Genomic DNA, 24,557 nt, shown 5'->3' on the forward strand with positions numbered 1-24,557 from the left:
GGCAGCTTATCTGCATTTGTGCAGCATCGAAGCTGCTGCCCCAGACCCAAGAATTAATAATTTCAGCTAGTCAAAGATCATTAACTTAGCAACTTTTTGTTCTTGTGCATTCTTTTGAAAACACTCATCAGTAAACAGGTCAGCTTCTGCCCTCAGTAACTTTGTAAGGCGGCAAAAACCCAGAGTGTGCTCCTTTCCAAAGAAAGGCTAAAGAAAACAATGAGGAGTTCAGCTCTTCTGAAAATGAGAAAGCTGGAATACTTAAATGAAAATTGCTATTATATGTAAATAATGTTCTAGTGTAATAAATTGTTCAGATGGTGCTTGCCTCCTGAATTAATCAGCTTTCCTGAGACTCAAGAAACTGCCCCACTGAGTTTACTGAGCTAGAGAGAGAGAGACTGGTGTGACACTAACACAATCCTGAGCTAGACAGAATCCCTCCCCAGTGGCTATTTCACAGCAAGAGCTGAGAGCCCAATAACCTGGGAGATGACAAATATCCTCTTAGCTCAGCCTAACAAAGCCTGTAAGTGTGACCCTTGTTATCCCCCCTAACCCATGCAGCAGCAGTGGGATGGATCTCTAGCAGATGAACATGAAATTCAGAGCAGCCCCTGACCCAAGCTTCCCAACAGGAGCACAGCCTGTTAACCAGTCACCACATCTGCTTTTGGCTTTGGTCTAAAAAGAGGATTCAATTCTGTGTATCAGAGGCATCAGAAAGGCAGATTAGGAGAGCACACTAGTGCTCCCCCTGCAGTGTGTTTTGTACAAGGGGGTGGCCCAAGCCAATTTCAATCTGCCCATTCCAAAGTTTAGGAGGTATAGGGATTCTGCTTTGTTCCCTGATGAAGACAGGAAGCTTACCTCAATGTTTGGATCCAGGGCCAGACTCAGGGTCACTTCACTGAAATGAAGAGTCTCAGACTGAAGAACATCTTCCCACTCCTTTGCTGATGCTCCAGAACTCCCATCTCTATGGAAATAAGCACCCCTTTTTTGGATAGCAATCATGCTAAAACAGCTCCTCCCAATCCTAAACTGAAGTTACTAATGCACATCTTTACACATGAATTATTTCCTACATCTATGTTTTGACAATACACTTAACTGGAGTATTTTTCATGCACGGGGTGTACAAAGTGAGTCAATGGAGTGTTTGTCCTTAAACCACTATCATTCACATATTTTGCCAAAGGAAAAAGGGCTCTAAACCCTTCAGTACAGACAGTATCTGGCTTCCAGACAGTGGCACGATGTAGTCTTCTGCCTTCATGGTGTTGTTCATACAGTGGATGTCAAAGGCTACTTCAAACCTTTGAGGTATGCAGGTGGCTGTCCCTTTTCAGGGCATAGTGAAAGTCTCTCTCATGACCATGGTCCTTTAAAGCTTCACCTTCATTCCACTTGACACTCTCACATTGCTGATGAAGGGCATCCCTACTTTTGTAGGACAGAAGGAATTTTAAAGGGCTTTACTTGGTTCTGGTGGTTAAGCACCGGTGAACAAAAACAAACCAAAGAAAACCCCAGCCAAACAATGCCTGCCCCCTGAATGGCTCGTAGCATCTACACCCATCCTCTGCTTCCTCTGCCCTCCCCTTCAAGTGATGCAGTGTGACCAGGGTTTTTCCACTGCCCTGTCAGCACCCCCACAACACTGTGCATTCAAGGACTTTTGAAGACTGGATTGCAGCTGGACCAAGACCGGAGAACGTGCCATCGCATCATCATTCAGCGCCGTCATATTTCTTTATTTAGGTTTGGATAGATGACGCTCTTCCCAAACCCACTACAAGCCCTGCCAGCAGCAGGAGACCTCCAGGTCTTCCACAGCAACGACAAGTTTGGCACGGGAAAGCCCAGACATGAAACACTCATGGCAGTGAGCCACGGCTTGACACGGAAGCGGAGGACGCACAACTGGGAAAAGCTCACAGGAAGGGTATGACAACAACCATGCGGATGAGTTGATGCAACAGCAGCTGGGCCTTGCAGTTAACAACAAACAGTTCCCTGCATCCTCCCTCCCCCTCGTTTCTTTGAATCTGCTGGGGGCCCGGTGGTTTGAAGCCTCTCGGGTTAGTAGAAATTACAGCCTCAAGGGTGGCACTTTTGGAGCAACTTTGCACAAAACAGGAGGTGACGCTGTCCCATGCCTTGCTCGCGGTGTGTTGGGTAACGGGACATCTCTGCAAGGCTCAGGGGCCACGGGGGGGAAAAGTCAAGAGAGGGTCGAGGGCTCTCAGGGCCCCTGCTGGGTTATGTGGCTCTTGTTTCTGAGGACAGGGTCCTCATAACTGCTAGCACAAGGTGCTGTGGAGCTTTCCAAGGGCAAGCCCTGCTGCTGGTATCCGTAGTTGACGTTCCCACAGGGGAAGTGGCGGAGCCTAAAGAGAGGCACTTCTTTAACGCTTGCGGTTAGGGAAGATGGCTCTAAGAGCAGGGAGGAGCCTGGCAGCCTGCCAGTCACAATGTTGGGCCCCACAGTACAGTTTCCTTCCTGTCCCAAATTCTCCCTCTCAGGCCTCTCCTTCTCCAGCAGAGAACTGTTTTTGCTGGCCTGCTTCTCCGCAAACCAGGAGCCGTAGGTTGGATTCCACAGGTTGGTGGGCTTGTTTCTAGAGCCCCGGCTTTTGTGAAGCTCGGAAGGGGGGTTGGATTGGGCATAGGCCATGTTGATGTGTCCTCCCCCCGTGGCTGACTGCACCTTCCCCGGTGCTGGCTGTTCCAAGGCTCCCATTTTCCCTAGAGATTTTCCAGCAGTGACGGCTGATGCCAGGGGTGGTGGAGATGGCAGGGTTTGCTTATCATCCTTTCTGTCTTGGTGTGTTGGGACCAAGAGAGGAGGAATTCCTTCTGGATCGTCGGGGCGCATCGCCACCTTCTCCTCCTCCTCAGCCGACGGGCCGTATTCCACCGGCAGGGTGGTGTTGATGACATCGGGATCCTGCCCAAGGGAACAACGGGAATTCCTCAAAGCCTGCAGCCATCACACATCATGCAGCTGTCATGCTACGATCTCAACACATCCCACCACCCAGAGCCCACATTCCATGAGGAGGGGATAGACAAAATGCAGTTAGGTGTGAGATGCAACAAGATATCCTTAAAATCCAACTCTTTAAAAGAAAGTAACCCTTAAACTCACCACAGAACAGCAGAGGCACAAAACCAATGAAAAGCATTTTTTATGTCCAGCAAAATTTCCTGTGGGAATGCTTTTTGGAATCTCTATCATCTCAGAGTTCATAACACTCTCAGATAATATTGAGAAAGTTGGAACCATGTAAGTATTGCCTCCACATGAGAAGGGAGGAATGGGAATGCAGAGTGAAGACAATACTGGCAGACCCCTTGAAGCCTGAATCCACAGGGGCTGTGGTTCTGAGCTATTTAAGCAGTTTTGAAAATTAAACTGAGAGAAAATGCAGTGATCTTGGCAACCTTTACTTATTGCTATATGCCATGGCAAGCTACAGATAGCAGAAAAATATGTCTCCCAATCCCAGGATCCAAACACACATAAAAAACAGATCAAGCTTCCCAAATAGCAAGGGAAAGCAGACTGACTGAAGTGAAAAACAGTGAGATCATACAAGGAGCCTGTGCTGATGCAGGCAGGAGAACATTTTCCAAACTGCTCTATTCCTCAGAAGCTAAACTGGTGGTAAAAAATAAGTAAATCAGATTTACTGATTTTCCCCATTGCCTAGCCTAAGAATCCCCACTCCTTTAGCCTGGCCATCTCTCCACCTGCCTACTCCAGCCCTGTCAGATTAAAAAAAATTGCCAACAGCTGCTGAAACCACCTGCAAAGGATGCTCTGAGCTGGGACCATTGCTGTTCAGTGCTGCCTGTGCCTTAAGGGTAAACACTGGGATGGAGTGGCTGGGATGAGGCATGTTAAAGCAGCGCAGGTGCTGCCCTGTCTTTGCTCTTTTGCTTGCTGGAATCTGTGCCTCTATAAGAAGAAGCAGGGCTACAGGTGTGCTCTTTGTAAACTGTGTCAGCCTGTGTCAGCCTGTGCCTTTCAGCAGCAAGAGACAAGAAGGATCAAGCACCTGGTGAGGTGAATATCCCAGCCTGGGGGTCCCAGGCTGACATCAGTCTCCTTGGACTGCTGACTGCATAGTGCAGTGCTGCCTCCTCATCTCGAGTCCTGGCTTGTCTAGAGAGCTCCTCAAGAGGAACCCTCTCCACCCCTGCCATCTGAGGTGAATGAACACGGATACCTGAGTGCAGTACTCAATCCTCTCCAAGATTATGGCAAAGTTTGGCCGGTCCTCAGGCTGGTGCTGCCAACACTGGGTCATGATGCGGTAGCTGGAAGGGCAGAACAGGAGATGGTGGTGAATGGCAGATCCTGTGGGATGTGCCAACTGCTCATGGCAGCTTGGGAATCACAGACAGAATTACAGACATTCAGCACCATTCTTGCTTCTAATAAATGAGAGTTCTCTGCCTTCCCTGGTGTCACAGTGTTCACAGGGGTCTTATGTTGAGGGAAGAGACGGAGATCTGACTCCATATTTCAGAAGGCTTGATTTATTATTTTATTATATATATTACATTAAAACTATACTAAAAGAATAGAAGAAAAGGTTTCATCTTAGAAGGCTAGCTAAGCTAAGAATAGAATGCCAAAGAATCATAACAAAGGCAGCTGTCTTGGACTCTGTCCGAGCCAGCTGGGGCTGTGATTGGCCATTAATTACAAACATCCAACATGGGCCAATCACAGATCCACCTGTTGCATTCCACAGCAGCAGATAACCAATGTTTACATTTTGTTCCTGAGGCCTCTTAGCTTCTCAGAAGGAAAAAATCCTAAGGAAAGGATTTTCATGACAAGATGTCTGCGACACCCTGGAGTTGGACAACTGATGCACTGGTGACCGCTGGAGTGTGACCACCAGTGGGGTGAAATGCAGAGTCTTTCAAAGAATTACTCATTCACCTGAAATCCCTTGGAAAACACACTAAAGGTAGGCAGGGCTACAGATAAAGGAGCCCAGATTTCCCTGCCTGTGAACAGTCTGATGCACTGAAGTGTCACAGCTAACCTAAGACAGAGAAATATTGTGTCATCTCTGACCAAACAAGCAGTGGGCAGGACTTCTCCAATGGGCCCTGATTTATTCTCCAAAACAAAAGAAAAATTAAATATTAGACAAATCACTAGCACTAAAGATTAATAAGGCAGATTAGTCATGATTAGGTCAATCTTAAAGGTCATTAACTTTTGAGTAGAGAAAAAGCATCTAAAACAGAAACTTAGTTGCATGAATATATCAAAGTTATAGTCTCATACACAGGGCCAGGGCAGTTTTTAGGTGGATCCATCCTTCCTCCATTGGTGACAAACTCCAGAACCTCCTGGTTGCTTTTGCTGGGGTAGGGCATGTATCCCAAAGAGAATATCTCCCACAGCAACACACCAAAGGACCTGAGTACAAACAAAGAAACAAGAGACAAAGAGAAACAAAGGAAAACAAAGTGAGGGATACTGGAATGACCATCACCAGTGGGCAGTGCCCTTAGGTTCAGTACCATCAGCATTGCTCTTTGCAACCCTTGATCAGGCAGCTGGTGGAAATCCTGCTGTAGAATTCAGACATAAATAAGCTGCACAGCTGTAACTTTAAAACTTTTAACAAATACCAGTAGTTGACTGCTAGGTGAGTGAAGCCTATGATGTAGGTAGGTAAACATGGTTGCTTTACCCTTGTACTCAGCACTGCTCAACTGGAGGTAACAAAAGTGAAAGCCAGGTCATCTTTTTCTGAGACACTGACCACTGCTGCAGACAGTGGTTTTGGCAAAATTTCCTCTGGAATAGCTACCCTGCATGAAATATCCTGCTAGTGAATCCCCACTGGTGCTCTGAGGTCCACAGGTCCCACCTGTCACTCAGAGAACAATGAAAGCCCTCCCCAACACACACAGCCCTGGCCTGGGTGCTGGGGCCTGCAAAGCCCTGGGGACAGTGGCTGAGACAGTGCCCCTCCAAAGCATTCACCTGATTTAATTCACATTAAAGCTGTAGAGAGATGTGCAGCTATGGGGAACTCCTCTGCTTGGTGCTGAGACAGGCAGAGCTCAGCTGTACAATGAGTGTGGATCTCACCCTCTGCTGGGGCCTGCTCAGGAGCTGTGTCCTGGCCACCAGCCCCTTCCCCCTCCACACACCCCCTGAGCTCTTGCCTCCTGCTCTCCCGATTTTCCTCCCCACCTCTGGCTGCTGTAGGCCAGGAGAAAGGCAAAACCCACAATTCAGGACACCATTCTCCCTGACTGGCAGGATGGATCGTGCCTGCAGCCTCCCCTGCTGCTTTCCTCAGTGTGGGACTGATGCTTTCCTGCTGGAGCAGCACCTGCATGTGCTCTGCTCTCCCTGCCCTGCAGCCCCCACCTCTGCACAGGCCTGACCTCTCTGCTCCCTTGTCTCCTCAAACACTGCTGCCTCTGAAAGACCCAGCTTGCCTTTTTAGTATGTGAAAAATGAACAAGAACATGTGTTTTTTACAAAATATTCATGGTTTACAAAAGGGGTTCCAACACGGCCAGCGGAGGAAAGGAAGCGCACCATGTGTCTGTTTTTGATGTGAAGATCCCTTCCATGAAAGCCTCAGGGGGCATCCATTTGACAGGCAACATTGCACACCCACCCTTACGATAGTAGCTGGCTCTGCAAAGAACAAACAGAACAAAAGAGTCAGCCAAGGATTCAGAAAATGACATCAATATGGGATTTTTGTAATTACAAATATTCAAATGATGAGCCTGAGGAGAGACTAATTTAGGTGGAACAATCTAAGTGCTGGAACGACCTGTTTCTTCTCATAGAAGTAGTGGAAAAGAGCAAACCATGGAAGTGCTGTTTAATCTACATCACTTCAGGCCTGATCTGGTGAACCAGTTATCCTCATGCTCCTAGGGAATTACTAACACAGTAACTGCTGCTGGCAGAAATTCCTCCTGCCCCTTTCAACCACAGCAAGATCTCCTCACCTCATCTCACACATGATCATCCTGGGCATATCCAGCAAGAATAAACCAAACCTATCCCATATATACCCAGTCTAAAACACTGTGTGTAAAATCCAAACCCCTCAATAGGAGCAAGGAGCTTGTTGAGGAGTATGCCAGGTCACTAGAGCTGGGACAGTGATACAAAAATGTTCCTGAGACAGGAGTCACAACAGTCCTTTGAAGTTGCTGTCATTTAAAATAAAACCTGCAAGCCCCAAATGCCATGCTGGCAGTTGCAGGAGCTGCTCATGCAAGCTGCTGTCACTGATCACAACAGCACAGCCTGGGCATCCAAAGGGTGCTCCTGGACAAAGAAACACATGCAGGCTTCAAAGGCACCTTTGAAAGCTCAGCACCAAAGTGTTCATCTTGGCAGTCAGTTTGCTGATTGTGTGAGGGTGACAGATGCTGCTTTGTCCCAGCAGAGCCCCATCTGACAGTGGGGCTGCATGGGGGCTCTTTGTGGAGGGAAAAACACAAGCAGCTCTGATACACTTGGGTTTCTGAAGGCAGCACTCTGTTTGCAGCACCTCAGGCTGTGATACTGTCAGAGCTCAAGCTGAGCACAGCCAAACCTGGCTTAGTAATTGCACAGGAGAATCCCCAAGGAGGAAAAAAAAGAAGGCAAGGCACTGGAATAAACTGTGCAGGTGACTGAGCACGAGGCATTCCTTCTTCTGAGTCAGGGCAAATCAATTCCTCAGCACAGCAGGATATGGAGCTGCACTTCTAGAGGTGCTCTGTGGAAGATGAAACATCAAACTGCAGCCCTGACTGCTCATGGTCATTAAAGATTTTCTGGCACTTCTTGCAAGAGCAGAGGTAGTTAACCCTGTGTCCTGGCTGAATTCCAGTTTGGGTGATTACATTTCCCTGACCTTGTGCACCTTCCTCCTTTAGCTGCAGTAAATTGAGGAAATTTACTGATGACACCAAACCAAAGGTGCAGGGGTAGCATCAAGGAGAGAGATTAAACTCAGAATGATTTGGGATCACAAAACAAAGGGGCACATCAATGCCATTCAGTGTGGAGAATGTAAAAACAGGAAACTGAGGACAGAATCTAAGCGGGAGGGAAAACCTTCCATGACCATTAGACTTCAGTGACCAGGAAAAAACTGTCCAGGACAGTTTAAGGCAAAGACCAGGAAGGCATCAGCTGGGATTCACCAGGCTGGCATCTCTCCACTCTCACCTCACCAGGTTACACAGAGCAGCACAAGAGGCTGCACAAAACTGCTCCTCCCCCATTTCAGTGACCTCCCACTTGCAGGTGCCCTGGGCTTGGCTCTGTTACCTGTAAATGTCCCGGGCCATTCCAAAGTCTCCAATCTTAGCCACTCTCCCAGGCCCCCGACAGGTAAGGAGGCAGTTCCTGGCAGCAATGTCCCTAAAAGGAAAGGGAAGAAAAGAAACAGAAAGAGAAGAGCCACTTAATCATTTGACAGTTTTTCAAGTCAAAAAGAAAACAAAATATAGTACCTACTTTCCTGAGCTGCAGAGAACCTAAACAGCCAGAAAAGTCAGTGTTTGTGGATAACTGCAATGTCCCCAGTTCCAATCTATCCCCACAGCAGGACCAGTTTTGTTCTTTAACATTTTCTCTTTAAACTTCACATAACATCTTCCAGTTGAGAGGGTGGGCCTCCTGTGAGCCTCCCTTCACCCTAGGAGTTATTTTGATGTCTCTAAGGAGTGCAGGAAGAGGAGCTGATTTCAGAATGTACTAGTCCCAACATCCAGCCGTCTGGGCAATGATCCACTGATCTGGTCCTCCTGTGCTCATTCAAGTGTTGTCAAAACGCTGTTGTACTGCCAGAGACAGGTGTCAGAACACTGCCAGAATAGTGTGCAGGTGTTGCTCTGAATACTGAAGCTGTGGGCCTGAATCTGTGCGTTCAGGTAAAGCTCCAAGCTCCACCTCTGCTGGACTGGAGTAAACCTTGAGGTCTGAGTAACACAACGGCACACCTTGTGGTGAGATCTGAATAACACAATGGCACACCTTGTGGTGAGGTCTGGATAACACAATGGCACACCTTGTGGTGAGGTCTGAATAACACAACGGCACACCTTGTGGTGACTCTCGGAGCTGCAAACTGCCACCTCTCTCATCTCTACTCTACAGGCAGATTCTAGGTGCTTGCCAAGCACCCTGTTTTGCAGGAGCAATGGTCACCTGATGTTGCCCTTCTGGCTGTGCTTGTGCAGGTGTTTGACAAGGGGAGAAAAAGCTTCCAAAACGAGCAGACAGGCACTAAATAAAATTCATGACAGGGAGAGACTTAAAGACTTTTGTCACACTGTGTCCATTTGCAGAGCAGGCAAATAGGCTACACAAGTGCAGACCCTGGGACAAGGCTCAGGACCTTTGGCAAAACTACAAACCTCTGCCAGCCTGATTTATAGCAGCTCCTCTCTTCATTGCTTCTACGATTCTGATTCTGTCTCCCTGGTTTAAAGGTATCCAGCCACTAGAGTGCAGCAGGACACAAACAGATGGAGCAGGGCATTGTGAGCTCCTGCTGGCCTTTGTGCAAGTCCCGCCCAGGCTGGGCTCACCCACCTGTGAATGAAGTGGTTCTCCTCCAGGTACTGACACCCACAGGCAATGTCACGGGCCACGTGCAGCAAGTCCAGCATGGAGAGGGAGGAGGGCTGATTCTGCCAAAAGACAAGGGACACATATGGGTTAAAAGCAGAAATATGGTGTGATTTGTCACTGCTGCAGCGCTGGGAGCTCTCCAGCAAGTGAAAAAGGGATTAGGAAAATGCACAGGAGAGAGTTCATAGCCATGAACTATGAAAGGATGTGCAGACACAACGTTACACAGATCCCAGAGACAGAATCAGAACAGTCAGAATCAGCTGGCTCTGACTTTCCAGCTTCATTGGGATGCCCCTGTAAGAATTTCCCCCAGTTCTCAGGTCACATCTGAATTTTCAGCACGATTTTTGAGATCTGGAGCCTGAACTGTTCTTCACTGAGTTTCTCTGTATTACTGCCAGCTCCTCTCTAAAGTCACCTTGAACCACAGGAATGACATTTTGTATAATGGCATGAGTCACATTTGCTCTTTCCCTCCTCCACATCTGTGTAGGTTTTATCTTGCCCCTCAGAGCACTGGCACAGTTTTGTGTAGCCAATGGCTATGGAAGGCTAAGGCTGCCAACTCCTTGTTCCTGCCCCTGTGATGAAGCCCACAGCCCTTGCCAGGAGGAGCCAGATGCTCTGGTGGAAAGGGCAGGATTCACACTCAGCCCCTGCAGCCAAACCACAGCTCCTGCCCTGAGGTGGGAATCAGTGATTCCTGTGGTGAGATGCAGTGATCGCTGTGGTGAGATGCAGTGATCCCTGTGGTGAGATGCAGTGATCCCTGTGGCCAGTCCTGTGGGAGAGGGCAAAGTGCTGCTGCCAGCTGAGTGATGAGAAACAACCGGGTGGCAGTGACTGCTCATGGCACAACAACCATTTCATGGCTAAGTGTTTATCAGCCTTAGTTATTGCACCAAACAAACTTATCACACTCCTTGGCTCTCTCTTAGGACACCAAGTAGTCAGCCTAGTCCCCAAAAGGCACACCTGTCCCTGGGGTTCTCACACCAGTGCACAAATGAGCACAGCTTCTCCAGTGACAGGGACTGCTGGCTCTCCAGCCCATCTCCAGACGCATGCCATGCTGTGCTGGCCATCCCACCTGAACTAAACCACTGCAAACTGGGACTGGAAATAGGTCCAGGCTCTGCAGCAGCCACTAGTTAAATAGTGGTCATTGGCTGGTAAAACTGAAAACCAAAAATCAACCAAAAAATAACCCACAACCAAAACCAAACAACAACAAAACCAAAAAAAACCCCACCAAAACAAAACAGAAAAAAAAACCCCAAAAAGCCAAAAACAAACCCCAAAAAACAAACCCCCAAAAAACCCCCCAAACAATAAAACCAAAAAACCAAACAAAAAAAAAAAAAAAACAACTTAATGTCCTCTGAAGATATTAGGAAAAATAAAAAACTGGCCTCAATACTTGACTAATGAAATAATTGAAAAATGGTGCATCTCTGTGTGAACAAAACCTGTTGTGTTCAATGCAGGGCCATAAACCAAAAGGTGATCTTGTTCCCCCTGCCTATATTTTATTGTTTACACAGTATAATTCATTGCATATATATGCTTCACTGATTTTTTTAAAACACTGGACTGCATCTCCCCTTAAACTTTTCTCTTTACAGAGTAACTATTTTCTGCAAACATAAATCAGCTCTTTCCCTGCCATTTTGTGGGGAAGGGGGAATAATCTCTTTTACTCTGTGAGTTAAAGTGACTCACCAGCTACACAAGATGGCTACAATAAGAAAGAATGCACATCTTCTTTTTCCCTTGCAGGGCATAACCAAGGGGAAATTAATATCTCAATCTACCCATTCCCTGCTCTTTCGAGCAAGGGTCAGAAACCTGAAGTGAAAACTGAAAAACTGACTAAAAAGCCCAATTCTTTACTCTACAATCGATTTCAGACTCTGGATATACTGCAAACAGTCTGTAGGCTGAAGCCACAAGCTGATTTGATCTGTATAGCTTTTTTCTCCTTTTCCCTTTTTTTTTTTCTTTTTGCTTTCCTTTCCTTCCTTGGATAAATTGCTTCCACCCTTTATTTGGCTAAATACAATCCTAAAACAGATGTGACTGCCCAGCCAAGGACAATTTAGCCATGTAATTTGTTTGAAAAATGGAGGTTTGGGATTCATTTTGCAAGGGGGCAGCCTTGAGACAAACCAAAGGATTTGCTTTACAGCCTTTGCTCCCCAGATGAATGGATGGTGCCAGATGCAGGGCTCCACTGCTCGGGGCAGTGGGCATGCTGGAACCACCCGTGTGACACCTCCCAGGTGAGGCTGAATCTTGCCAAAGGTGAATGAAATTGTGTGTATTGTTCAGTGTAATCACTGCTCCGTGCAACAGGCTGCACAGCACAAAGGAGGGGAATCATTTATCCATGTATGATTTCTCTCCCAGAGCTGGGCTTTGATTGCTGCGCTGTGTGTGAGAAAGATCAGCACTGAACCTCCCAGAATGGACAATTCTGCAATGCTCACACTGAGCTAAGGCTCCAATTCCAGGAGCCTCTGGATCTCCCAGCCTGCCTCTCTGCAGATGAGGGGGAAGAGGTAGTCCTGTAATAGATGTGAAACTCTGTTAGAAATGGAACAGAGAAAGCCCTCAGGGCTGTCAGCCATGGACTCATGGGGAATTTTGAATCTGAACCTTATGGAGAGGACCCAACTGGCATAAATGGACACATTCTACAAGAATCACTGGTCTTGTACCAGTGATGATCATTCTTGCTTAGAGTCCAGAAAAATCATTACATATTGGCTGAGCTGAAACTTCATTTTTTATACGAAGAACACAGATGAACAACATGCAACAGTGCTGGCAGCATCTCCATCTCTCATGAAGTTGGAGCCTGTGTTCTGATACTTCCTGCAGTTGCTGTAGCTTTCTATTTCATATCCCTTGCAATGCCTTCAGTCCCCCCTTCCATTCATTCACCTTCTCCTTCACCATTCCCTCTGTTCCCTTTCCTGCTTTTCAGTGTGCAAGTGCACAGCAGCATGATGCGCGTGTCTTGTTCCAAGCCACACAGATTATAGCTGGCCAGTGGCAACTGGTGGTCTCTCCAGCCTGGTGCTTTCTTTTTCCATAAGCCTTGGAATTAGTGCCAAGTTAATGTCTTTCACACTTCTATTAAGTCTATCCAAGACTAGCAAATGAATTTGATGTTACTGGCAAGGGAGTGCAAAGAGCAACGGGGGGCTGAAGGTAGAGACTGAACATGTAAATCTCTTTTTTGTAATTAGGCTGAAAGCAAAAGTAGGTGGGAAAGACAAGGTAAAAGAAATTAGCTGGAAAAAACAAAAGTGGAAAGAAAATAAGGAGAAAGGCAGTAATTCATATGGTGCAGAGTAGAGAAGTGCATCTCTTCCACCCACCCAGTCAGATAGGGCTTGTGTTCAATTAATTCCTTTTGGAAGCAAAGCTCATCAAGGCCTCTTTACTTTGCACTGTCCCTTGTCTTTCCTTGCCTCTAATGGCCCTGAAAAGGTAGACATCCAGCCTGCTACGCCTGCCTTCTGCCTGTCTTCCCTGAATGAGCAACAGGAGGAACAAAGCTGCTCAGGGTTCATTAAGAGCAGTGCAAAGATAAATCCACCAGCATTCAGCCACAGGGCCTTATGTACAGAGACTGTCACACCTCGAGTGTATGCAGAGGGTAAATCCACTTCCAGGGCTGGATCCCATACTTCACAGAGCACAGTGCCCTGCACACATCTCAGCTCTCATCAGTCATAGTCTCCTTGCCTCGCAGTTTGTGAGCCAGCAATCAAAAACGCACCAGAGGCTGATTTCTCAGCACTCACAGGTGCCACTGGCCCCTCAGGAGCTGCCCCAGCAGCCAGATAATGAATTACCCTGTCATCCTTGCCAGGCAGACACCACATGGGATGCTTGCAGAAGCAGGACAAGGCAAGGGGAAAGAAGGTATTAGAATGGAGCAAAACAGTGTGGATCTGTGTCTGCACAGAGACAGGCTGCCCACGTTCAGCCAGCTGTTAAAGAAGGAATGGAAACTGCTTTTCTGGATCAGTTCCAGCTTGCGAGTACCCATCTGCATTTGAAGCTCAGCTTTTCCAAAGTGTGGGAGACATGGGACAAAGCAGGAAACAGAGGTATCAATCCAAGGTCTGCTTCACTCCTGGGAACAAGTTAAATGCAGAAACCAGGGAGAATCTTCAAGCTGATGGGAAAAGGCCTTGTGCTATGGTCAGTCTCAGGTAACCTCAAACAGGTTAGAAAAAACAAGTGTCTTAGGTTGGAAATGGGGATGAGTATTCTATTCCTGTTATCTTCTGTTAATTGGGCAGTTTTCTTTATCTATTCCACAACCAATCCCCCCTCCAGGACATACCTTCTGTTAGTGGGCCAGTGAGTGTCCCTGTATGGCTGATAAAATTACATCATCCCATTGGGAGATGCTCCGCCCAGGGGGAGGAGCCAAGCATTGCTACCTGGATATAATCTGTGACTTGGAACACCACAGGCCACCTTTTCCCACTGGATTCCCAGAGGAGCAGCTTTCTTCTCAAGTGGATTCCCAGAGGAAGACCAGGCCCATCTACACCAGCCCTGGACCTTCAGAGGAAACCTCCACCCTTCTGCAGGATCCCTGCTCCAACAAAACCACAGCTGGCACTGCAGGAGGGCTGCAGCCACCATTTCAGTTGGTTTGCTACCAGCACCCTGACCACCAACAGGGTGTCAGGTTGTATTCTGACTCTGTCAGTGTTTTAATTTCAAAATTAGAGTAATTCAGAAGGAGGGGGTTTATATTTTCCATTTCAGGGGAGGCTCCTACCTTCCTTAAGCAGACACTTGTCTTGTCACACCAAGACAACAAGGAAAGAAGAGGAATGTGAAGGCAGAAAGAGAAATACAAAGGAAGCAATGGAGTGAACCATCAGCCTCTTTTGCCATGGGCTATCACAGGGGTTGCACAGAGCTATTGCTGACAAAAGCAGAAGTTGTGGTAAGGAAGAATTCATGACTGAGGTAGGGCCAAACAGAAAAAAACTCCTCAGATCAGAAGGCTCCCATGACTTCATCCTGTCAAGATTAAGGGCTGTTTCATCTACAAAAGCAGCTGGCTCATTTTACTGCAAGTGGGTAAAAATTCCTGCTGTGCTGGACTAGTGTTCTTGTTCTTGGTAGTTCCTCACAAGATCTGAACCATCACTGAGCTGGCCTCTCTAATTTAAGCAGCCAAACCCCACTGTGTTTCACCTGCCCCTTCCCACTGTTGCACAGCCTGGCCTGGCAGTTTTGAACAAAGGACTTACCTGCAGCATATCCTGTCTGTGCCATTTTACACTGCACTGGGTGAGACTGGGGACCACATTGCAGAACATAAATTTCCCCATTCACCTACCATCAAGTTCAGCCCATTTGCAGGAGCATCTCTAGGTGCTTCAGAAAAACAACTTCTATTTATAAAGTCTGCTTGCTCAGATTTCACACTTTCCTTTCTGGGTGTTTAGCCTCCTTATCCAGGAAGGAGCCACTTTATTGCAACCTATTCAAGACTGCAGTGCTTCTGAGTCTCACAGACCATTTTATATGTCTGAAAACCACACTGCATGGAAAAAATAAAAAAGTTGATCTGTGTCCAGACGCCTCAAGGAAGAATCTTATTGATACCTGTTAGAGCAAATTTGTGTCTCTCTTGTACTGATAAAATGCAGCATTTTGTCCTCTGTCGAACTTAGAGACAAAATATGAAGCTGGGCCCAGCCTTAAACTTCAGCAATATCTGTGTGACTTTCTGACCCAGGGACTCAGAGAAAGCTTTATTCTTCTGAAATACTGAATTCTCTCTAGAAGTCATAATTTATTTCTTCCACATTTGTAGCTGACTGTCTCTTCCTATTGATGCTGATTTCAGTGGGGAAAATCTTTAAAACTCTGGACTAAAGATATTTTCTATTAAGTTGACAGCTCCAGGCTGGATTGTCTCCTTGCCTATGCCAAATTTGAATTGACAGATATCCACAGAAATGTATCTGATCAGCAGTTTAAATAACAGATTTATATTTTTAATATTACTGGCTCAACATTTCCCCCCAGCCTGCCCCCAAGCTGGTGAGGAGAAGGTAAGAGTTGAGTTCAACTTTTTTTTTTTAGGCTTCGCTTTTGTTCTTTTTTTAGGTAGTATCTGCAATGTTATCTAGCAAAGTCCAGAGATGAGGCACCTCTGCATAGCCCCAACAGCATCTGTTCTATATCCTGCTGGCTCCTGCCTCCACAGTGGTCTCACAACAACAGGAATTTTGTGACCATCTAAAATGCTGGGAAATAGCATCTGCACAGATGAGTTTTCTAGCTACGTGTTTTCCTTGTGGCAGCAGCCCCCTAAACAAACCACAATTTAGTCTTTCCTCACCGGTCTGGGCCGTGTCTCCCTCAGGAAGGATTTGAGGTCTCCCCCAGCCATGAGCTCCAGCAGGATGAAGCGGGGCAGGGCCTGCAGGCTCACCCCGATGCAGCGCACGATGTTCTGGTGGTTGAACTTGCTGTGGAGACAGGGACACACAGTTGGGGAGCAACTTTCACCCAAAAAGCACAGTAGCAGAAAACATTCAAACCTTCTTGCTGCAGGGAATGTTTTTGGGTTTTTTTCCCCCCCATAAAATAACAAATCTCAAAGGTAGGGCAGCTGGATAAAGCTAAAGCACTACCCCTGCATTCTGTGTCTGTCTGGACCATGTTGGGACAGACAGAGGTGGGGAAGCAGTGGCTTTTGGCTGCTTTTCCTCTCCCTGTCCCATTTTCTGCATTCTTTTTGGGCTACAGCAAGACTTGGGGGGCATAGGAAGCAGAACATGTCTGATCACAGAGAAAATTCTGCTCTTAATTTCCCCATCCAAGAGGCAGAAGTTGGGCTAGGGTAATGTTGTTCTGAGTAACACAATGACATGGGGATCTGGTTGTGGGGGATGTTTCTTCAGGTCAAGTCTCTAATACTTCCTTATTTCCCCACCTGTCAAATGTGATGGGAAAGTAGTTCCATGGATTCTGTGATTCAGACACTGACATATGACATGACAGCCCCATAAAGTCAATGCCATCTGTTAGTTTTGACTAACCAAACCCAAATTCCTAAGGTATGTTCTCCTCTCTAAGAGAAATCAAAAAAATCTTATTATCAATTTTAAAATCTTGGCTTTAAATTTTTCACTTTGGGTAATGAAAACCAATGTGGATCCTTTTGAAAATTAAGACTTTAATCATTTGGTGCCTTTCCATTTGTAAGAAGAACAGAAAAGGATGGCAATGCCTGTTCTATTTGTGCTAAAACTACTGCACAGATGTGCTGAGAGGACACCACCTATGAAGAACCTTTTTTTTTCTTTATTTTGTGGAGCTTTGCAAGCCTACACAAGTGGTGTTGATGTGATTCATACACACCTAATAATGAGAGCTTCCATGAGGAAGTCGAGCTCATCTTGCTCTGAACAGACTTCTGGCAATGTCTGGAAAAGAAAGAACAGGTTGACAAGGAGAAGATACTTCAACTTACAGATTAGAACACCTTGGCACTAACACTGTCTGCAGCAATCCTCCTTTCTCAAAAGAAACCTCACCCTAAGACAACCACTAGAGCATTGCTAAACTAGAGTGTGAAGCCTGTTGAAAGGTAAATATCAGAACTCTTGGTCCATCAAGGCCATTGTCATCCTCCTCCCAGCAAAGGAAATAGCCCAGAGTGCACAGAGAAATGTTCAACATATGGGACTCATGGAGGATGAGGAGTGAGGTCACAGCTTCTGAGTTCTCTGCAGTTCAGTGATCCTCCCTTCCTGCAAGACTGGGATCTGTAATCAGAAGCAGAACTGTGCTGCTATGTAATCTCTAAGAGAAAACAAGCCAGCTAGACTGCTGAAGGCCTGGAGAACTCTACCAGGATCTCTTAGGATTTAGCTTCACATCCAACCCACCCTGTAAGGGAGCGGTGAGATCTCTGGAAAACCAGCCACCTCCTACTTGCAGGGTCTTTGATGTATGTGCCAGCAGCTTTTGGCCCTGTGAAGACTTTTGGACAGATTACCAACCAGGTGCAGCATGGGGAGGATGGACAGAGGACGGATTTAGATCTCATTCCTGCAGCCTACTGTGGCTCTGTGGGAAATCTTTGCCTATTTACTATTCACAGACCTCTTTTATTAGTCTCACATACCCATATCCTACAAGCTGTGATGGATTTAAGTGTTGCAACAGAGCAGCAATATTTCTAGCCACATCCTTCAGGACTTATAGCAACGCTTCACTCATCTTCATTGTTACAATGCATTGGGACTCTTGGGTGAAAGGTGCACGAAACCATCATGATAACTCATTCACTGTCACTTACTTTCACAGCCACCTGCAAGGGAGTGGGGTCGCTGGGGATCCCTGTCACCTGACCTTCATATACCTCACCAAAGGCTCCGTGGCCCAAACCCCTGGACAGACCAGAGAAGACAAGAAGGTTTTACTACAGAGAACACACATTATAACACTGTGGACACAGCTCACAGGCTCACAATTTTCATGGCAGTGTAACAGGGAGAAGTGGATATTGACAGTATGATCTCACCAGACCTTGGTGAGGTCGTTCATGAACCTACATTTTATTTAATTGGAAGGGAAAGCAGTCCATGGAAGTGAACATTCCCCGCTGAAATCAAGCTGCTGGCATTGCAGCACGTAACAGAGAGCACTCATCTATGGCTTTGGCATCAGTGCTCAGTGGTGGGTGCTCCAAAACAGATCAATAAAGACAGGAATTGAGTCTTGATGTTTACACACCCTAAACACATTAACAGTTCCCCTGATATTTCTGCATCACCATTAAACAAAACATTGAGCAAGAAACTAGGAGGCACAATGATTCTCAAAAGACTTGAATTCTACAGCAAATAACTTTTCCTGACTTATTGTGTGATTCTGGGCAAGTACCTTAGCCAGTAAATGGTGATGACAGTGCTTTGTAAAGCACTCAGCTCTAAGAATTTGTGCTGAGAATCGTTTCTGGCAGTGATCATGTTATGCAATGTACAGTTTTATTTTGAATAAGATTACAAGAAAAAGAGAAAGGAATAAGAGTAATCATACAATAGATCCTGTTCCATGCCCTTGTGATACAGATTTTGCATACCTGTCTATTCAGTCCTCACTCTCTTAACCTTAAGTCAACTGGTACCACAGCTATTTCACATCAGTGGCCTGTCATAATGACACGGTGAAATATAGCAGGGGATGAGGCTGCACCCCAAATCCTGAGTCCCTCTTAACCCTGCATGGGCTGCACTTTGGGCAGTAGCATTTCCAGCCTCTAAGAGGCATTCCTGCATCTCAGTCTGGGGAAAAGGCTGCATGCACTCTCCTGTTAGAGCCAGGTCTGGGCTGAGGGCTGCATTGATTCTGTTCTCTGCTGCATCAGTGGATTGCTTTTGCATGGGCTGCTGCCCTCCTGTCCATATGAACAAGGAGGAATAATCAGCTCTGTTGTTCATAAGCTCTGTCCGTAGTTTTGCCAGGACAGAACCAGTCTGGGCACTGAAACCACACTGAGGACTCATGTTGCTTGTGACTCAACCACTTTGTGTAATAACATTTTGTAGGTATCAGCTTGAGACGCCATTCTTGGCTCCAGCTCCACCTGACCAACCTATTACAAACTGAGGGGATAAGCCAGATCTTTACAGCTCATAACTCACTCTCCTTCCAAAAAGTCCACTTTCCCTTCCCTTGTCAATTCCCAGCTGTATCCTCTGCTGTCTGCTTGCCACACTTCAAAAATCCTTACAAAATCCAAGTGACAAAGGGAGCAGCAGCACAGGGTACACTGGAAACCTCCAGGTGCAGTCCAGCAAGATGTGCAGGTAAGAGGGAATGAGATAAGGGACAGCAAAACATTGCAGACTGCATAGACTGCTCTGACCATAATTTTTTTCCAGCACCTTAAGCTTCCAAATTTCCCAAGGACTCCTGCTTCCGCTTTTTATTTTTTTGTGTAACACTGCATGGTACCAGAGTACTGTCACATTCACAGGTATCCTGCAGTAGAGCAAAGTGTGCAAGAACTCAGAATTTTCAAGCTTTTTTTTAGGAGACACTTTAAAGCTTTTCAGAAGTTCTCATCCAGACATGATTATCTTGCTGGCTTTATATCCCTGTCTTTTTAATACTGTCTGGCATTTTTAAATCCATTCCTTTCCTTGCTATTGCACTTAAGGATGTCATTGTCTTTACCAAAGACCCCATCAAAGATTTTAAAGAGACTTCTACAAGCTTCAGCCATCCCAGAATTTCATCAGCTCATGGCAATGGGCCATTCACTGCATAGTCTGTAAAAGATGTAACTGAATTACTGGTGATGACTGTTCAGTTCTCCTCGCAATCCCAGGAGATGAACACTGCACCTGCAGAAGGTCAAGGTGAATGCCAAAATCCAGTCCCCTCCACACGAGCCTAACAACTGCAGCTTTACATTTTATGGAAAGGGGTCTGGAGCTAAAAGTGCACAAGAATTTGCACAGAGCTGTGTGTTCACACCTCTCTAGGAGAGCTGGGATGTGTGGGTGCACAACGGGAAGGGTGGGGAAGGCAAAGATGGATTTACCGGATCAGGGAGATGTTTTTTCGAGGCACCTCTTTAAGGTCACTAATGGAGGTGGTTTTTCCTGCAAAGCAGTAGTTGGGGTTGTAGTCTGTCATGATGGTGGAGGTACGCAGCTTGCTCAGTTTGTACTCTGGGCTCTGCAGCTCCATCTGCATGGCTTGCAGCTCCTGGTGCTTGCGGCGATACACTAAACAGGAGAACACAGTTAACCACGGCCAGAGACTGGAGGTGGGACAGCCCTTCTCACTGGGGTTCCATTCTGCTGTGGCCAGACTTCAGGGAATCAAACCAGCCAGTGACACTGGCATGTTTCTGTACATCAAATAATTACAGATAGAAAATGGGATCTGAAGATATCCAGGAACCTTTGATTTGCACATCTTACAAAGAAACAGGCTTGCTCGTGGACTGTCAGGAAAGAGTAAAATGAATTTCACTTGGAGAGATCTCAGAGTTCTGATGTTGTTTTAATGCTCTATTTAGTTTAACCAGACCTTCCAAATAAAAGTCCAGTTTGAAACTTGTGGGAGGTGGGGTATAACTGACTTTCCTAAATCACACAGAAGTGACTAAAGTCTGAAATTAATTATTGCATCATATTGTTCAAAATGGATAGCCTAAGATGTTTCCCCAGAATAACACATTGTACATAAAAAATAGCCAATTTTCCAAAACTTCCTCTGTTTCTAAACAAGAGAATAGGAGCACATTTGAAGTCAGTTTATGATGTGTTATATTCCTTGCATCACTTCACTGATGCTTCTGCAACAACATTTAAAACCACACGTTGAAAGAAGACATCCTGAGGATATTCCTTGAAATAGTAACTGATATCGCAGGATTTTTTCCAAAAGAAGATGACAATCAGGAGCAGGTTAAATCACTATTGATTTCTGTGGGAGCTGGGTTGAGCCCAAAGACTGTGACGGCAATAGTTATTGCATCTTCTCCAGCAGATGTTGCTCAGGGGAAAAATTGAAGGGGTAAACATGCACTTGCAAAGGCAGATGGATGTAATGACCTATCCACAAACCCTGCCTGTCCTCCATTTTCCTCCTCATTGCCTTTGCTTTGATTTTTTAAATCGTTGCCCTTTCCTGAGATGGAAATGATAGGCTCGTTGGATGGAAAGGGGATTACTCTTCCACTCCTGAGGAGTATTTAGTCATTGTAAAAAGGCACTGTCAGGGCAGAAATCACAGATGTAGGACCATGTGCATGCAGCTGATAACTCCTGAAATTCTTAAAACCGAAGCAGCTGTGCAGATCTGATTTCCTGCTCTTGGTTCATCCCTCTCCTTCCCCAGACCACACACAGTGTGGACAAAGAAAGGTGGCAAAGCTGTGGTTTGAATCTCTGACTCCTTTTCATTGATTCAAATCTATTCTGCTTGCATCAAATGCAGGTGAGCGAGTGTTTAAAATAAGAACATGAAAAGGTGAAAAATACCTTTTAGAATTTCAAGCAAAAATGCCAAGAATACCCACATCATACTAAGGAGCAGTTTGTAAAAGGGGAACCTATGTGAGAGTTTAAGCTTAAAATGTCATACATTAAGAGGTGAAATCTGTACATAGGCACACAAATAAAGAAGCTTTTAGGCATTAAACAGCACCAGATCTCACAAAACTACAAGCAGCTGTGTTCGGGCAGCTACACAGTACAACACAAAAAACACCATCTCTTTTGAGATGCAGTCAGTAATTGAAGCCTCCTCGACTTGGTCATTGTGGTTAGAAACAACTACAGAAATCTGAAGATGTGTGTGGGAAGGCGTCATTAAATACAGCAGTAGCTCAAAACCTGAATCCTTTTGTCTCTCAGGGCCCAATTATCCCTAGCTCAGATCCAGCCCTCATATGAAAATATCTTTTGCACAGAAACACTCACCTATCATGATTCCTGAAAAAGCCAAAATTAAAGCAGCCACCAATGCTGAAGTCACTACAGACAAGACCAAGGAGAAAGGGAGACGAACCACTGGCTCAGCTGCAACAGAAAGAAGGAATTACACATTTGAAATTATCTTCCAGGAGCCACTTTTTTGCCACCAGATTTTTTTCTGCTCTTCTTTCCATTTACTCATCTGCTGCTCCAATAGTGCAGGAGCAACCTCTGGCATGACCAGTTCTCAGGATCTATGACTTCTCATAGTTTCACTTTCCTCAATTAATATCAAGTCATTAAAACAGATGGTTCACTATCAATGAATTAACATGTGAACTCCCTGGGTGGGAAAACAAGACCATAAAAAACAGGGGCAGGAGGTTGTGGGGGTGAAAAGAACATTATGTTGTTTGGGTTAAAGTGCTGCTATCAATGCCAAATCACAGCAAAAGCAGGAGGACTGCAATATTTTATCTCCTAAATGCATATAATCCAAGCAGAAAAACCTGATGACAGTGTAGTGAAGCTGCATCCTCATGCGGGATCATGCTATTAAGGTTTACTTCACCTTGACAAAATGACCATACTTTTTACCTATCTTACAGGCAGGAATGGTAAAAACACAACAATTTTCCCATGCCAGTGACAAGCTGAAAGCAGGATCCCAAACCCCTGGGGTCACCTGCTCTAAATGCTGCACAAGAATAGGAAGCAAACTCAGTAATGGAGCTCTGAGCACCTGGTATTGAAAGAAAGGCAAGTATTTAGTTTTATTTACTGTATTTATTTTTTTTCAGAGAAATCTTGCACAGAATTTCTCACAGTTTCTGAACTTTTACTTTCAATGTCCAATTCCTCAGCAATCATATTTTCCTTCACTTTGCCTTTTGTTTTTTTTGGTTCTTTAAAGAACTGGTCTGAAATTTAAGTTCAGCTGAAAAATGCTTTCAGCAAGAAAACTTTTAGGATTTCAGAGCAGACTCTGAACACCAGCACAAGCAGACACAAAATTTGACTCTGCTCAAATCTGCCCAGGATGCCAAACACATACTGTAGAGCAAAGCAGCACTGCTGCTCAGTACCTCAGTCCTCACCATTGCTGAGGCTATATCCTGACAAAACAGCTCTGCAGCATACACCAGCAGGAAAGAAAGAAACATTCTACTGCATCCAGGTTTAAGAAAGATTAGACAGCACTTTCAGGATGTCTTACAGTCCAAACCAGAGCCTTTGGCCACACATTTTCTGTCCCACATGTTAGCAGTACCCCACACACCTACTTACCTGTGCAAGACACACCATCCTCTGCCAACTCTGTGCCTGGCTCACAAAAGCAAATGACTTTTTGAGTCTCAAGATCAACATGGCACTCGTCCATCTCACAGTGACTGCAGTTAAGGTGCAGCCTAATTTCCACCTCTCCGTGCCCCTCTGTCACTAAGGAGTGGATGAAGAAGCTCAGTTAATTATTGTGAAGACCGTTCTCACAATTTCCTTGGGCTCACCCTTTTCTTTCCTGGCCTTTAGTCCCTCTAAGATCAATCACTGTAATATCTTCAAAACTTTCTGGCTGAATCCACCAGGCCAGAGTGCATCTGCATTTGAAAATACTTCTGACTGTTCTAAAGGAAACTTCTGTTTTTTTATGAACAAGTAGATTTTTTTGTTGTTGTTTTTTGAACACATTGCAAACACATTAAAGACACTGACTTCTGGGAAAACACAGGTTGGAGTTGCAGTATTTATCACTCCCATGTACTGCTGGGCAGCACCTGGCTATTTTACCAAGGGATGCTCTGAGGAACTTGCTTGCTTGTGAATAATCAGATGTTTTGTCTGTTTCTTTCCTAAAGTATCTGAGCTATGAGGTTCTGTTATCACTTTCCTTGTCCAAAATTATTCTGTAGCCTGGTAGTCTGTATGGCTGGGAGTGTTTCCTAATAGGCTTGATGCTTCCTCTCCCTGTTTTTTTCCTGCTACTTCTGTCTATTCTCTGCTGTATTGCTGCATTTTATACACTTTCTGCCTCCTCATGTTCATGGCACTGAGCTGTACCCTAAAAGGTTGTAAGGGGTCCTACAATTTTCAAACTTAAATAAGCCCACGAGAAGACCTCTGACCAGTATGAATACCTTTAAGTGCTGGAGTGTATAAAGTACCAATTGGATTAATAAAGGACACACCATCCTCCCCATCCATCTCTGGGTCATTGTCCACTGCAGCATTGCCACCTATGTCAAATCAGAGGTTACCTTAACAGACTGAGGCTCATAAAACAATAAAACACAGATAAACATGGCAACATGCATGAATTCAGCCTATTTAGGGAGGCATCCAAATGAAAAAAGAGAAAAATTAAAGCATTTAATATATAGGGAATATTTAGCAAGTTGTGGCGTGAACTTCTGGAC

General features: G+C 45.6%; 1 protein-coding gene across 1 annotated transcript in view; it reads right to left on the reverse strand.

Moving 5' to 3' along the window:
- Positions 1 to 2,248: 2,248 nt before the first annotated feature.
- The window catches only part of ALK (ALK receptor tyrosine kinase), a 302,903-nt gene continuing 280,594 nt past the window's right edge, over positions 2,249 to 24,557 (reverse strand). The window contains exons 18-30 of the mRNA XM_058801239.1: positions 24,279 to 24,377; positions 23,431 to 23,583; positions 22,150 to 22,248; positions 20,259 to 20,445; positions 18,006 to 18,096; positions 17,063 to 17,127; positions 16,038 to 16,167; positions 9,605 to 9,702; positions 8,336 to 8,428; positions 6,593 to 6,694; positions 5,318 to 5,452; positions 4,239 to 4,329; positions 2,249 to 2,953 (exon numbers count right to left, since the gene is read on the reverse strand). Of these exons, the coding sequence (XP_058657222.1) occupies positions 2,249 to 2,953; positions 4,239 to 4,329; positions 5,318 to 5,452; positions 6,593 to 6,694; positions 8,336 to 8,428; positions 9,605 to 9,702; positions 16,038 to 16,167; positions 17,063 to 17,127; positions 18,006 to 18,096; positions 20,259 to 20,445; positions 22,150 to 22,248; positions 23,431 to 23,583; positions 24,279 to 24,377 (2,048 nt within the window). The remainder of the gene's footprint in view (positions 2,954 to 4,238; positions 4,330 to 5,317; positions 5,453 to 6,592; positions 6,695 to 8,335; positions 8,429 to 9,604; positions 9,703 to 16,037; positions 16,168 to 17,062; positions 17,128 to 18,005; positions 18,097 to 20,258; positions 20,446 to 22,149; positions 22,249 to 23,430; positions 23,584 to 24,278; positions 24,378 to 24,557) is intronic.

Source organism: Ammospiza caudacuta, chromosome 3 (assembly GCF_027887145.1).
Source record: "Ammospiza caudacuta isolate bAmmCau1 chromosome 3, bAmmCau1.pri, whole genome shotgun sequence".
Lineage (NCBI taxonomy): Eukaryota > Metazoa > Chordata > Aves > Passeriformes > Passerellidae > Ammospiza > Ammospiza caudacuta.